Source organism: Fukomys damarensis, unplaced genomic scaffold, assembly GCF_012274545.1.
Source record: "Fukomys damarensis isolate Sample0158 unplaced genomic scaffold, DMR_v1.0_HiC HiC_scaffold_28, whole genome shotgun sequence".
In the NCBI taxonomy this organism is placed as follows: domain Eukaryota; kingdom Metazoa; phylum Chordata; class Mammalia; order Rodentia; family Bathyergidae; genus Fukomys; species Fukomys damarensis.
This window is the reverse complement of record NW_022900940.1, coordinates 5049744-5065805: the sequence shown is the minus strand read 5'-3', so window position 1 is coordinate 5065805 and position 16062 is coordinate 5049744. Positions and strand designations below refer to the sequence as shown.

General features: G+C 37.3%; 1 protein-coding gene across 10 annotated transcripts in view; it reads left to right on the top strand.

Moving 5' to 3' along the window:
- The window catches only part of Foxp1 (forkhead box P1), a 487831-nt gene that overhangs the window by 427732 nt on the left and 44037 nt on the right, over positions 1–16062 (top strand). For all 10 annotated transcript variants that reach the window (XM_019209347.2, XM_010636145.2, XM_033757028.1 and 7 more), the window contains one exon: positions 8590–8694. In XM_019209347.2, coding sequence (XP_019064892.1) covers positions 8590–8694 — 105 coding nt within the window. The remainder of the gene's footprint in view (positions 1–8589; positions 8695–16062) is intronic.

Genomic DNA, 16062 nt, shown 5'->3' with positions numbered 1-16062 from the left:
CATGATTCTGATCTACTAGTCAAAATTTTTTTCCAGTATGCATGTGAATGAATTTCTAACTAGTACATTGAGGGAATTTGAATACCACTCAAGCTCATTCAGCCCACCAGGAGTGGCCTGTGTCCTGAGGACCATTAAGGAAAGGCCACCTTGCATTTCTTTCAAGATAATTTATGATTCAAGAAAGAAAGGGGAAAAACACCCTGGACAGAAATGGTTATAATAAGCTTGTATTTCAGATGTAAAGTTAGTTAAGGTAGTCCTCACATCTCAAAGCACAATATTGAGAGCAGATAATAACAATAATCTCTGTCATTGTTTAAAAGTACAAATCTGGCACTTAATAGAGTAATTCACAGTCACCTCAATTGCAAGTTTTACTCATGAATATCATACCACAAGGGAATGTGCAATTCTCTAATTAAACATGATTTGAAAAGCAGCAGAAAATTGAGATGACGAGTGTTCTGGGGAAGGAGAGTCAAGGATTCCCAGAGAGAGCGCGCATGTGAGAGAGTGTGTTGTGTGTGTTACATTTTGTAGAGGACTCCCGTCTTAATTCACAGTAGGTATGCCCATTAATAGGCTTTAATAAAACACCCTTCTCTTTGTGGTAGGATTATAGATCCCATTGTCAGCTTGCTTTGGGAAGCCTGATTAGTAAACTCATAGGGTGGGGTTTTGTTTGTTTGTTTGTTTTTTCTGCAATGAGTGAGAAGCAAAAGCTGAGGCATTGTGCTAGAAATGGGACGTCTCTTTGTCTCCCAGTTCTTTGGAGCAAAATGATCAGCACTTCCATTCTAGAAGTGTTTCCTGTGACAGCTAAGGAGAAAGGTCATTTTTCCCAGCACGTTTCCAACATCTCATTTGATCTTTCTTCTTCGTGCTACGTATCAAACTTTGTGTTTTATGTTCTTGATGAGATTGTGGTTGAACTTCAGTTGACTTTGAGGACATAGAAGATAGTATGAAGTAGTCACAAGAAGGAACTCTGATATGAAGTGGAAGATCATGCTGCTAATTGAAGGACTCATCTCTTTTACAGTTGTGACTCTACATTTATTCTGTTTGTAGGGTCATTTGTGATCAGGTTTCAAGACCGTCTCATCCAGTTTGGTATCATTTTATGTGGCTGAGTGTGTTTCATTCACAGTGATTTATGTACATTTAATACATATTGTGTATCACTTAGTTTTTGAAAACTTAGTTTTAAAACAAATCATTGTATTTTCACAGTTTTATAATTGGAATGTTCTTGAGTCAAATTTATATTCCTATATTCAAACCTACAAAATCCCTAGTATGAAACTTAGTGTCTCATTGAATGTAGGATATGGTAGCAAAGTAGCAGGCAGGAAAATACAAACTAACAAGTGGAGAGAAAACATAGGACTTCTTGTATAAGTAGTCATTAGAGAATTAAATGAATAAATGAGAAAGCTTTAAAATAATGGTGGCATTTACTGACACTTGCTCATGTTATGATTGTGGTTTATTGTAAGACACGCTTTATTACTATAATGGTTGTGAAACTTTGAATCAAGAAAACTGCTTTCTGGAAAACTAAGGCATCAGTTTAATTACTGTTTCAGCTGGGAATGAGCAGTCAGTCAGTCTCTGTCCAGACAAAAATCAAGAGGCTGTGACACTCCTGAGTGGAGCTTTGTGTGGCTTACAGTGTTACTGGGTGATGCAAAGGAGCATGTGAATATGGGCAGGAAACCAACAGTCTAGAAAGACTGTAGTTTTCAACAGAGTGGTCTTCATCCTTAGTATCTTGAATGTTCACCACAGGGTCAGAATTCCGTGACTGTTGCCTGGCTGGATGAAAGTCCTAAACGGTGGGATTGAAGAGAGTGGTCAGTGGGAGAGGCGGGGAGGCAGTACAGCTTCTGAGTCAAAGGAGGTGGGAGATGGCTTAGTCATACTTCTTGGTTCCTCTGCCCTTGAGTGGAGAATGCATTTGAGGAGAATAGCAGCCAGCAGCAGGGAGGACACCATTCCTCCTTACTGGAAGGATAGATCCCATGAATTCCTGTAACTTTTACTCATTAAGCCCCTACTTGTGTTCACTTTACAGTAACCAGATATGCCATTTGTTCCTGTCTCAGCTGCATATCCCTGGCAGAAGCTTGGTGGAGGCTTTACCACTGGGAGGAGCTCTTGTGTGGTTCCCTTCAGTTTTCAACTGAGGAAACAGAAGCCAGAGTGGTTGAATGACTTGCAGAGTTCCTGATTATTAGCACTGCTATAATGACTAGGTCTTCATTCACTGGGTTCTCTGCCCTGACTGTGTAGAAAGAATACTGTCCTTCACTTGTGCTCCACTGCTGTGGTAAGAACTCTACAGCATACATTTTGGGATTTTTTTTTTTTTCAACACACAGAGGATCAACAATATCTAGGAAACAGTTGTCCCTGGCACTCATTCTTTAAAATTTATCTCTTCCTCTCCCATTAGACCTTAAAAGTTATAGTTTAATGTAGTTTTTCAATCTTTTCAAAATGATAAACATGATGTTGGGGGAAAATCTAGAGAAAATGAGACTTTTTAAAAAATGTGCTAGCATTGCACTATGTTAAAATTGATTTTTAACCAAGTTAACACACTATTCATTGGAGATAGAGTAGTCTGTTCATCAAATGGTGATGGAACAACATTCAAAATAATAAAATTGGACCCTTACCTGACATAATATACCAAATTCAATCCTAACAGAAACCTAAATGTGAGAGAGAAAACTTTAAAAGTCTTAGGAAAAATCGTGGGAATATATCTCTATTACCTTGGATTAGGCAGTGTTTTTTAGATGTGACATAAAAGCACAAGAAACCAAAGAAAAAATAGATAAATTAGACTTAAAATTAAAAATGTTTATACTTTAAAGCACATCATCAAGAAAGTGAAAAATGACGCACAAAATGGAAGTAAATAAAAAAATCTGTTATATCCAGAAAAATTATATAAATATATATTCATTCTTGAAACTCAACAATAAAAATCCTAATTTTAAAATAGGCAAAATATTTGAAAAGGATGTTTCTCTAAAGAAAATACAAATGGCCAATAAGCACATGAAAATACATTTAACATTGTTAATTATTAGGAAATGTAAATTGAAAGGACAGTAAGTTACTACTTCCCATCCATGAAGATGACTCAGTTAAAGGCAGATAACAACAAGTGTAGGCAAAAATGTGGAGAAAGTAGATTCCTGAAGACAGCAAGAGTGAAAATATAAAATGATGTGGTTGCTTTGGAAAATAGTCTGATAATTCCTCAAACTATCAGCTGTAGAGTTACTGCATGACCCAACATTTCTACTTCTAAATAGTCCCGAAAGAATTAACAACATACTCAGACATGCACATGTACATGCATATTCATAGTAGCGCTATTAGCAGTAGTTGAAAAGTGGCCACAACTCAGATAGGCATCAGCATGAAAAAACAAAATGTGCTGTAGTAGTCAGACATAGACAAGAATAGAGTGCTGACACTTACTACACTGGATGCATGAACCTCCAAAACACTACGCTAAGTGAAAGAAGCCAACACAAAAGAAAATATACTGGCTGATACCCTTTAGATGGTATATTAGGGGTAGGTCAGTCTCTGGAGACACAGTACAGAGTAGTGAGTGCAGGAACTAGATGTGAGGAAGAAATGGGGAGAAACTGCTAACTGGTTCAGAATTTCTTTTCAGGGAGATAAAAGTACTCTCAGATTGTGGCAGTGGTTACACAACTCTGTGATACTGAAACCATTGAATTATAAATCACCTGTGTATGTACTGTCTGGTACATGAAGTATAATTCAGTGGAACTTAAAATATATATTCCACAATTTTGAGTGGTTGGAGAATGACTAATAGAGTCTCCCTTAATTGGTTAAGTACCATACAGATGAGATAAAATGTACTTTAAATTTTTGGTATGATTTTGGGGGAGTTTGGGGTTAGGCAGAGATACAACCTTTTAGTACAGGTGAATCAAATTTAAAGAGAAAAACAGTCAAAATTGGAGAGGAGAAAAAACAAATTGGCAAGAGACAAGACACAAGAATGTGCCTACAGGTGACGGAAAATTGGCATTTAAGCTGGCAGGAAATATCTTGGGATATAACAAGGTCCTATTCATTTCCTTTGAAGATTCTTCTGGTTACTGCAGAAGAAATTAGTGTATAGGACTAATAGCATAAGTGTCACTGAAAACTACAGATTCAAAATTGAGAGGTTGTCCTTTTAACAGTTTAATTTAATAATTGCAGTTTCAAGTTTAGGTAGTGAACTTGGGAATGTAACAGAGAAGGCACCAATGAGGAGCCCTAATGGTTACGTTAAATGTGCTCTAAGGCCAAGGCCACTGTGGAAGTAAAGAATCTGGCAGGTATATTTCAGTGTAGAAAGAATAAGTAGAACAAAAATATCCTATAAAAATGTCATCCTGAGAACAACACTGTCACATCATACTGAATATGTGTATTGTATTTATTAGTATCGTGCAGTGTCAAAAATTATTCGTATCTATGTGTAATTATGCTTCCCATTGCAAGATGATTCTTTCTAATCTGAAATACTGTTACTATTCTCAGGTTAAAATTGTATTTAATTTTTACATATCAAGACATTTAAATCAACTGGCTCTTACCAAATGCATGTCTCTGTGTTTCATACATTCAGTGTAAAATTATATAATAGAAAATGTCTTAACAGTATTCCCTCTTGTGGCGTTACATAATTCTGGTCTTTACCTATAAGAATTTTTTTTAAAACCAAACACTAATTACACATACATCCACACTGAAATTAAATAGAACAATATATTTATTGTCTGTTCATTCATAAATCTGCCTAACGTTTATGGAGCCCGTGCTTTGTGGGAGGCACGGAGCATTATGGAGATGAATGAGCAGTCGCTGCTCCTGGGAATATTGAATTTGGGAGCGTATAGTAAAAAACACTTTATTAAACTATCGACCCTAAGTTTTTAAAAGTTTAATTTTGAGGCAAACACACTGAAATCCCTTAAAAGCCAAACACATCTTTATTTGTCACCAACCTTGGCAGCCCTTTAGATGTCTTACATGGCACACTAGTGAGTTGCCCTCCTAAACAATTCATCTAAGCCATCAGGCACACAGCTTTATCTTACCATCAGCTCTTCTGAGTGTCATTTGCCTGCTATTCTTCATCCTGTACATGGAATTCTAAATTAATTCAAGTTAAAAATCGTTATTTTCCTCAGTTTGCACTTCTCTTCTTGTGCCTTTCTGGCCCGAGCCTACAGGCAGTAAGAATATAAATCTTGTTCCACTTCTTTGATGAAAGAGAAAAGCTCCCATTCAGAGGTGCAGCTGGGTTCTGTGATGGTCTTCATCCCAGTGACTTGATGGCCAGAAGTGAGACTCAGCCACACACACAGCAGGCACGTGACATTAGCGGCTCCACTGTCACGCCGAATGGCAGGCTGAAAATAAGTCCTGCGTAGTGCCTCATTTGTTTCTACTGCGTTCACATGCACAGTATACAAAAAGTTAACACTTGCATGTCACGCAATTCCTACAGTAGACAAAGTAAAAACTTTTAATATATAAAAGTGGATAGGGTAAAAATTCATTTTCTTGCCACCTCTGGCTCCCAAAACCCTTCCCCAGAGGTGCCAACTGTCAGTTCTTGTCTCTCTAGAGGTTCTCTATCAGATCAGTGCCACCAGTTTTTCTTTTCTTCCAAAGTCAGGCATTTCTTTGCAGGCCGTACGATATTAATAGTGTACAATTACACAAGAAATAGGAAATGCTGGTAAAACAGTATATGTAGTTTACTTCCATTGTTGGAAATAATCTATGAGAGGGGACATGCAGAGCAATAATAATAAAGCAAGATGTTCTCAGTAGTATCTAGGGTGGAATGGTTGGGACAGGGAGTCACTTTGTTTACTTTTAAAAATAAGAGCATATTATATTTTCATGGTAAAGTTTTCCAGAGATCTTCTGATATGTAAATACGTGTTTGTGTGTGAGGGGTTTGTAGGTCTTTAGGCTTTAGATATAACCAGTTGTCCTGAGATCCAAGGGAGTTGTCACCTGTCTTTTTAATTAATGATACCAAGTTGCACTAGAAGTAAACTCTTAGAGAAGAGTAGTTTTTACTCAGGGCTTGGCTATTTCATGAGAAACAAAATTAGGAGAGGGGAAAGCAGAGAAAATATTAAATGATATACTGTTGTATTTCTAGTCACAGATTCATCCTACGCAGTACGCCTTATTTTCTGAATACCTAGCTTAACCCAAGAACCACCTTAAAGTTACCGTTTGCAATTGTTAACTAGTTGTAATAATTTTGTATCCTAACTAGTTGAGGCTCCTGGCCTCCAAATTGAAGAATCTCACAAAATACAAGAGCTAATAGTACCCTTAGCAAGCAGTATTTCTCAACAGCAACTTGGTAACAGTATTCATAGTGATTTTAAATCAAGTATTAATTGGATGGTTCCATTTCTCTGAGTATATCTTCTGGCAGAAACTGGTGGTTGATCGGAGATGCTTAGCATGATAAATTTTGTCTCACATTACACATACAAGAAACACAGAAGGATTTGCAGTGTACAAAACAGGAATAGCTAGATAAATTTGGGCAAATAATTAGTGCTAAGATGATGGGCTATTAGTCATTAAATAAGATTTTTGCAGACAAACTGATAACATGAGGAATCATCTACAAATATTAAGTGTAAAATAATAATACACGTCTTAATGCCTTGATTTGTCAAAAGTACATGCTTTTATATGTAAGGGCCTTTTTTTCTTTCTCAGTGTTTTCTGTCATAAACAAATATTTATTATGAGAATACTTAAAAACAATCTTAAGTTGCTAAAGAAAATAATGTCAGGGTGTTTTTTTCTTCATCAATTGAAAGGATTTGAAAGATATTTTTAAAATGACTTTCTCACCTCAGAATGTGTGAGGATTCTAGTTTTGTAAAGAGTTGTCTTTTAAATACTGTCAGTAGTTTTCAAAGTTGTGTTTTTACATCACATTTGCTTCATTCATTCACAAACCAGAAGACAAATGTGAATATGTAGTCTTCTTTCCTTGGGTCCAGTGGAGTGTTACCCATTAACTGGTTAGAGAGCATCCTTTTACCATTGGGCTTTATAATCTCACTTTTGCTACCTTTGATCACTGGTTTTATTCTTTTCTTGCAAGAGAGGCACCTTCCAGTACTTTTACAAGTTATTTTTCTGCTTTATTTCATTTTGGTTTGAGTTCGTGTATAGTATTTACTATTTTAGGGCAGAATAGCTCATCATTATTTACAAATTATATTAGATTTCCAACAGAATCATTTGAATATCATAGGGGAACCTAATCATCTTTGGTAAGGTATAATTCTGTGTGTATGGTTTTACTATAAATGCTTCTTAGTTTAAGTGTTCGTAATGTGTTCACTGTGGATTAATTATGTTCTAAGTCCGGGACAAGTGGCATGTGTGTACATATGCTCTAAAAATCAATAAAACATATGAATACGCAACCCAGTGGTAATATAAAATACAGGTGGGGGCGTGTGTGCATGTGTTTTCCTAATTCACTGTGCCTGAAGTCCGAAGGCAGGCAGGCAGAGCAAGTTCACTGTAAGCCTTCCCTTTTGAAGGGAGTGTGTTTGAGGATGAAGCAGAAGTCTCAGTGTTAGTTTTACAGTTCTGTTTGCTGGAAGCTAAGGCTGTGGAAATGACTATAAAAATAATTTGTCTGAAAGAAGTCTGGATGCAGAGACCTAAGAGAAAATATTTGAGAATATGGTTTATGGTAGAGTGCAACAGAGCCTCTTCCCCAGGCACCACCCGGCACGGATCAAAGCATCCCATGACTTGGATCCGTGTGGCCAAATCATTATGTATTGACTGGTGCCCCACTGTCTCATTAACCCCTTCCTGCCCACACTTAGTTTTCTCTCACTTTTTTTGAGTAATTTTAGGAATGTAAATTTCCTGATACTGTTAGTTTTTTTTTTAATCAGTTAACAATCTTGTCTTGCTAAATTATTTTGTTACTGTCATTCTAAATTACTATTTACTTATACTATACTTGACTAGATAAATTTAACTTATGAAAAATATTCAATTATGTGAAAGCAGTTTCAGGGGATGAGAGGAGGAAACAGTGGTATCATACTCTGGGTAGAAAACAAAGCAAAAGAATCCCAAAATCAAATGGAGATTTTATAATCTTTATTACATAGATTTAAAAATAAGTTGTAGCTTTTTAAGGAATTTGTCGCTGAGTACAGAGCTTTGCCTGGAACAGAAGCCTGTCAAACACTTTTCATACATAGAGAGGTAAATTTTTGTAATGTTTAGGTGATTAATACCTAAATGTGTTGAAAGCGTAATTCTAGCTTTGGTAATTTAGCTCTTGCTTTAAAAAAAAAAAAAAAAAGCCAAATTAATTAGTAAATTCCGTGGGAAACCACCATGTGAGATTTGTCCTGTGCACACGTGGGACTGAGGGCTCCTCTTGGTCTCCGTCCTGCTTGGAATGGTTCTTGGCAGCATACTCATTGCCTGTGTTTTGTGTTTTCTTCTCAGTATGTCCCATGAGGAGCACCCCCATAGCCATCCTCTCTACGGACATGGCGTATGCAAGTGGCCAGGCTGTGAAGCAGTGTGTGAAGACTTCCCATCATTTCTGAAGTAAGAAGACTTCTATTTTGTCATCTCCTTTACATAGGCATCACTCTCCACTGGTCATGATTTTGCTCACCAAATGCTTTTCTGGTGCAGTGTTTCATACCACCCTTTAGGCGTGGCCTCTGAGTTACAGGGCCTGCACACTTTTATGGGAATAGCTCCAAACTCTGTCAAGGGCTACACCTTAAGGGTAAAGAGGCTTTCACCCAAAGGCAGTTAAGACCTTTAGTAAAAACCTGTGTGTACCCAATTTCCAGACTAACAGTGATTAAACAACGACTTAAAATACTTTGGTTTTTGCAGTTATTCATGTCCATATATACTAAGTAAATACCTCTAACTGTGAAATTGGTGTCAGTTATAGATTATTTATAGATTACAGTTTAATGGTTGAGCCCTTTTGTTACAAACCCAAGAAAGGAATGCTGAGGAAAAGATATTAATTACATTCTTATCTTTGTGTATTGGTGTTGACTTGTATTTAGTTTCTTGTCCTTATAAGGAGAATGCAGGAAGCCTGATTTCTGCAGTTAAAGTCTGACAAAATCTTGGGTTATCCCCTTTGAACCTATCACAGTGACAAAAGTCTCTAAGTAGTAAATGATATGCTCTTCTTCTCATAACTGAAGTGATCGCCCAAACTACTCCTTAATGTTTCCCTTACCTGTGTCAGCTTGAAGTTTAAAAACTAGGCAGAACTGCCCTGTATTTCTGATACCACTCACATATATTTAAAATATTGAAGCATTGACCTACGGCCTTAATGTACTATATGTAATCCTTCTTACATAATCCAGCATACACACATGCGTATAACTTCTGTATCTCTGGCTACATCATAATTTGCAGAGTTGGTGCCGAGGATCCTTTCTCTGAAGCTCACTTTCTCATGTTGGCCCCAGGGAAACGGGTGGGCTGATTTATGTGCAGTTCTCCTTTGTGTGTGGTCTTTATATAGTTAGAATAGTCTCAATATCTATCTTTATGGACCTGGATACAGATATTGTAATAAAGCTACCCTTAGAGATGTGTCTAATGTTACCTGCAAGCAGTTTTGGTGAATATAGGCTTTTGATTAATGCACAGAAGCTTATGAATCTGTTTCCTAGTTTCCTGGCTTGAATATTGTGTTCTAGGAGCACTCTGTTGTCACTGAAAATTTAAGAACTAAAATTTTTTGAAATAAATCTCCAAAATTGGTCAAGCAAGAGCTGAGATGCTTTATTTTAAATTCAGTAGTGATCTTTAACATTCAGATTAGTGTTGTTTTCTTCATGAATCACTCATTAAGGAATCTTTATCTAAACTGTATTTATATAGCAAGAGGAGAAGAAATGGGCAGAAACTACTTGTACATTTTGAGTTCTTCTGCAGCAGGACTAGGCAGCATATGATTTATATATAGAATAACTGGTAAACATTTGTAAACAGTTCTTTTTATGAATTCTATATAACTGTAAATTGCTATCATTGCTCTGCATGACATGTCTCAACCAAAGACTCAGGGAAAAGCCAGTTTCCAAGTTTGACCCGTTTTAAATTTTCACTTATGGTCAAACTATCCCTACTGTAGTAATTGTCAGGTCATAGGTCACTTAACACATGCCCTGATATATATATCTAGAGTGGGGTAGAAGGATTGAGAGATTGATTTCCAAATCTAGGGAAGGAGAAGATAATTTTGAATTACTTTGAGTAGTAAAGAAAAGAATCTAAAGCTCATTGGAATCGGGGCCTGTACTTGATTGCTCTATTTAAAAAATAAAAAAAGCCTGTTGGCTGGTGTTGTAATCCACATCTGTAATCCATGATACTTAGGAGGCTGAGGCAGGAGGGTTGCAAGTTTGAGGCAAGCCTCAGCAACTTAGTGAGACCATGTTTCAAAATAAAATTTTAAAAGGGCTGTGCGTATAACTCAGCAGTAGAACATGTGCCTGGTATGCTCCAGGCCCTGTCTTCATTCCCCACCCCCACAGAAAGAACCCCATACTGGTCTGTTCTGCTCTTAGGATATTATATATTGGCTCCTATATTGGAAAGCACCTGTCAGTTATGTACTGTGGTTTTGCCCATGGTGTGACAAATTCTCAGTTTCTGTTGGCTCAGTGGAATTGGAATGCCCACTGTTGACTAGCAGAACGAAAGCTTGGTTATTTCCTAGCACTTATTTCTTCTGAATATATTATTCAGAAGAAGTTTGCTTGCAAGTTGTATAAATCTACCATGAATTGACTTAAGCAAACAAACAAAAAAGGTAAGGGTTGATTATGGGCTCCTGCAAACAAGAAAGTCCAGTGGTTCAACTAGCTTCAGGCATACCTGGATCTAGATGCTTAAAGTCGTTGGAGAAGAGATATGTCTGTCCTTTAGCTGTAGTTTGCTCTTTGTTCCCTTCTTTCTTGGACTCTTTCCAAGTGGAACTGAAGAGGACAGAGAGGTACATGCTCCAGTTCCACAGTATCTCTCTCTCCCATATTTCTAGAAAGAGTCACTGGTTAAGGTTGAGTCATGTGTTCTAGTTTTGAGCCACTCATGGAGACATTTCCAGCCTTGCATAACATGCTAGCCTCCCTCTCCCCTTGGGCCCCTGGCTGAGAGACTTCATTGCAAGGAAAGGTAGAGAAATGCTTTGTGAGTGGAGAAAAGAACTTGTAGAACTCAGTATTTTCTGCTGAGTTACACATTGATTGGTAGTCTATAACAAATACAGGTTCTCATTTTTCCTCTGTAGCATGATTTTTCAGCTTAAAAATTCAGAGCTATCTTCACATACCAGGATGTCATCTAATACAGTGAATGTAAGTTAGCCATCCCATAGATTCACATCGCCCACATGTCTGCGTGGTCCTGAAGGGACATCAGATTGGCTTTCATGAAACCAATTTGTTTTTTCCCTTGATTTGGATTGAAAGAAGCTACTAAATTTCTTGTGGTTCAGATACAGTATAAACCCATGTCTTCCTTGAATAATATCACTATGTGGTCATTGTCAGAGAGTGATAATTCATTTATTTCTTCTAAAATTACTGGGTTGTTAGATTCTAAAAGCATCTTCTTGCTGGTCTACCCTTCAGTTATACCTCTGCATTTAAAACTTACTCATTCACACCCGTACTGGGAACTGAACCCAGGACTTTCCCACTGAGCTACATCCCCAGCCCTTTTTTATTATTCATTGTTAGACAGTCTCCCTAACTTGCTAAGTTGCCCAAAGTAAGCTTGCATTTATAATCCCCTGCCTCAGCCTCCCAGAATTTTGAGGTTTCACATGTGTGCCATGCCATCCATTTAGAAGTAATTTCTTATGGCACAGCAGGAGTAGTTCATAGTGCTTGGATTCTTAACAAAATGAAACATTACTTTGAGATTTTGCATCACAGATTTTTTTTCACCTATTCTAATCCCCTGATTTTACTTTAATAGTAGTTTATGATGAAATGACATTGAACAATGAAACACAGTTTCAATTTTCTCACACGTATTAACTTACTTAATCCTCAGAGTCACCTTACTATGATGATATTGTAGTTTTATTGCCAACAAACAGTTAAGAAAACTAAGGCACAGATAGGTTAAGTGATTTACCCAAAGTCGCACAGCTGATAAAAGGTATAAACTCATAAAGGTAATCCAAGTTCAAATTTTTAGAGTCTAGTTTCAGAGAACCTGTTCTTGACTGCTATAATAGACTGCCCACTTTTCATTAGTGATTTGCTCTTCTATTTAAGGTAGTGGATGTAAAGAAAAGTTTCAGAGAAAAGCAGACTGGGGAGTAAAGCTACTTACTACTGTTAAAGTGTTCTTTGATACATAGCTCCTCTGAGCCTCAGTATCAGCTCATGCAATTTAGGGCATGAGTAAGTTGTTAGAATTAAAATCTTATAATCCATTGAGCCTATGCTAGGCACTGTAAAAATTCACACTTATTTATCTTTTTTGCTTGTTGTTTGTTTTCATGGTGATACAGAATGAAACCAGGACCTCCTGCATGCTAGACACCTGCTCTACCAGAGCTATACGTCCAACTTTTTTTTTTTTTTTTTTTTTCTTCAGTAACAGGGATCAAACTCAGGACCTTGTGTTTGCAAGGCAGGCATGGTGTCACTGACCAAAATCCCTGGACCCCTAAGTATATTTTTAATGGGAGCTATAATTTTAAATATCCCAAACTTTTGACATTGTATTCAGAGAAGAAGTTATGACTATACAAAGCATTGATGTGTCAGAAGAGACTTGTTTTTAAAAATAATTTTTCTCTTCATAAATATCTGCTATCAAGTCCCACACAGTGAAAACCTTCAGAGCAGGGAATGGCAATTTTTTTCCTTTATAGGCAAATAGTAAATATTTAAGGCTTTGCAGGCCATACATTGTCTGTTAATAGCCACTCACCTCTGCTGTTGTAACTCGAAAGCAGTCATAGACCCTCCATGATGCAGGGGTGTGGCTGTGTCCCTTGAACCACAGATTGCTGACCTCTGACCTAGGGTCATATATTTGGTGTTGCCCCTATTTTTAGCTGGGAAATGTTTCTTGCATTTTTGTTGTTGTTGTTGTTTGTTTTTTTGTTTTTTTGTTTTTTGTTTTTTTTTTGGTACTGGGGATTGAACTCGGGTCCTTGTGGGTCCTTGTGCTTGCAAAGCAGGCAGCAGAACCACTGAGTTAAATCCCCCTCCCCATTTCTTGCAATCTTTGGATGTTGTTATCTTGGGTTTATGTTAGTTTAGATTCATGAAGCCCTTGAGTTTATGCCTGTTTATGGAGAATACCCGTGCACATCATTTTCTGTCATTCATCAGCCACGGGGATTTTATTTCTCCATTTGATTTTGGGGTTCCAGAGCAGAAGAGAAAGTAACTGACCCTTGTAGCTGTTTTCTGACCTTCTATGGCTCCGGATAGTAAGATGTAACTGTCACAAAGGCCAAGACTAGTTATTCAGGATAAAACACCCATCTCACAATTAAGTGCCACTGTTCACAGAGAGAGGGGTTGAAGAAAGGGAGGGGAACCTCACAGATCTAAAAACAAGCCCCATTTTCCTTTCCCTCCTGAGGAAGGAATACCATAATTGTTGGTACATGAAAACCAGAGATTTGACACTTTGCTGTGATCATGCTGCAGTATTTGTTTCCAAGGTGAGCTATACCACAGGGCCCTTGATTTCAGAGATAAACACTGTACAAATAACCATGCTGTTGTCTTTCCCTCACAGCCAACAGAGAGGCTTTATCAGAATCAGCAGATACCCAGGCTGTTGTATGTGTTTATATCCCTGTTTTTTCTCAAAACAAGTTGCAGTTTTAGTGTTTGGGTTTCTTTTCTTCCTCTTCTTTTTGTAAATCCATCTTGCTTGAGTTATCATGTGACTGCTGTGTTTGTTAGCTCTAGCTGATACCAGCAGGTGCTCATGCTAACTCTAATGAAATCACCAAGCCCTGCATTGCTTGGAATCCTCTGATAACAGGAAAACAAAAACAAGCCCCGGTATCATCCCCAGAGGTGAAGCTCCTTGGAGTTGCTCCATTATCTCCCTAATCGAGTCAGTGTTTTGTTTTGTTTTGTTTTTTTCCATTCAAACCCGAATTTGAAGAGATAATCTTTACCAGTGAAAATGTAGATTCATAATTTGTAGTTCTTCCCTTCCTAGCATGCTTTGGCTAGGTGGATTTGAATGTGAAAAAACTCTGACCATGAAATTATAAAGTCTCACCAGGCCATAGTTAAAGGAGTAATAGGCACTCTTACGTGCTTGGGAGAAAAACCTCCATCTCCCTTTTTTTTTCTTCTTCTTCTTCATCTTTTCTTCTTCATTTTGCTGTGGTAGGGGATTGAGCCCCAGGCCTCATGGGTGGTGTGCAAGTGCTCTATGGCTGAAGTTGCATCCTCAGCCTCCTAGGATTGCTTTTGGGTGGTCATTGTGTAACATCCAATGAAAGTGTAATTTGTATCCTTGTTTAGTATCCCATGTGAAGAGATTTTTTTTTTCCCCTTTTAGTTATTTCTCACCGAGAAAAGCTCCATGCAAAGCAAAACAAAACAAAAATTCCTTTGCATGTTAGTCAGATGTATGTAATTTATGAAAACCAAAATAAATCTTGTATGTGCTATAATAGAAGACACACAGAGAAACGTTGAAAGCGAATGCCCAGAGATGGAACTTTGACCCTTTGACAGAGGTCGAGGGTTGTAGACAGTAGAAGACATTTCACTGGTAATTCACTTTTAAAATTTTTTTCTTCTGTGAATTTTACTTTTCAAAACTGTGAAGAGTTTTATGTGAAAGAAACTACTAAGTGTGCTCTGTAATGTTTTCACAAGTGTTTTTATCATGGTAACATCTTGTTTACTTTAGTTCCCTGCCTAAAACTACTTGGAACATGTTAAGAAAACATTTCAAGAAAGCCCCGACAAAGAGGCTTTTGTTTAACAGCCACTGTGAGGCTGCCTGGATCACAAAGGTGTTAACTTTCAGCCCCTTAAGCACTTCCACATGAAATTCCAGCAACTATGTTTGTGGTTTTGGAAAAACAAAGTGTATGTTAAAGAAACCAGGTATATGCTAATACATGTCGAAAGAGCCCGGATATCATAAATTGTTTCAAACCTGGCTCTTGCTTGCTTGCCTGCATGTTGTGCAGTGAAATTACCTCTCGTTAGTACAGGAACACACATAGAAGGAGAACTGACCATAATTGTGGTTATGTGCAAATCGAGTCCCAGCCTCAGAATTGAAATCTCAGGATTATGGGGATGCATTTCCCCCGTCAAGTCTGAGGTGACAAGTCTTTGAAAATTGCCAGATGAGCTCTATATGACATTAACTTTTCTATGTATTATATATTTTTCAGTAATTTTAGAAATATAAAAATTGGATGTTACCATGAAAAGAAAAATGTCCTCTTTCAGCATTTCTTCAACCTTTCTGAAGTCGCCCAGGAGTTCAAGACCTTCCCTGGTACTTGAAGAGGTCAAAGTGCTTAAATACCACAGTGCCCTCTAGTGATATATAGAATATTAGATAGAAAAGTTTAGACAAGTTTGCCAAGGATAATAGGCCCAGTGCCATCGCTTTGCTCAAAAAAAAAAAGCAAATAACATTTGAACACATTTTTTTCAACAAACAGATTTTACTTGGAAATGCAAATGAAATTTAAATTTTTGGTAATCTTGAAAGCATTAGAAATATTTTTGAATGTCTACTTATGCAGTTAATTCTACATATAGCTGCAAACGCATATACAATACATGTATTTCACTGTAGATATATTGTTGTGTGTTCTTCTATTCTAAGAACCATTAGTTAGCTTAGGTATTTCACATGATCATTTCCGGTGTGTAATTAGAAGGCATTACTTAAAAGACAGGGATC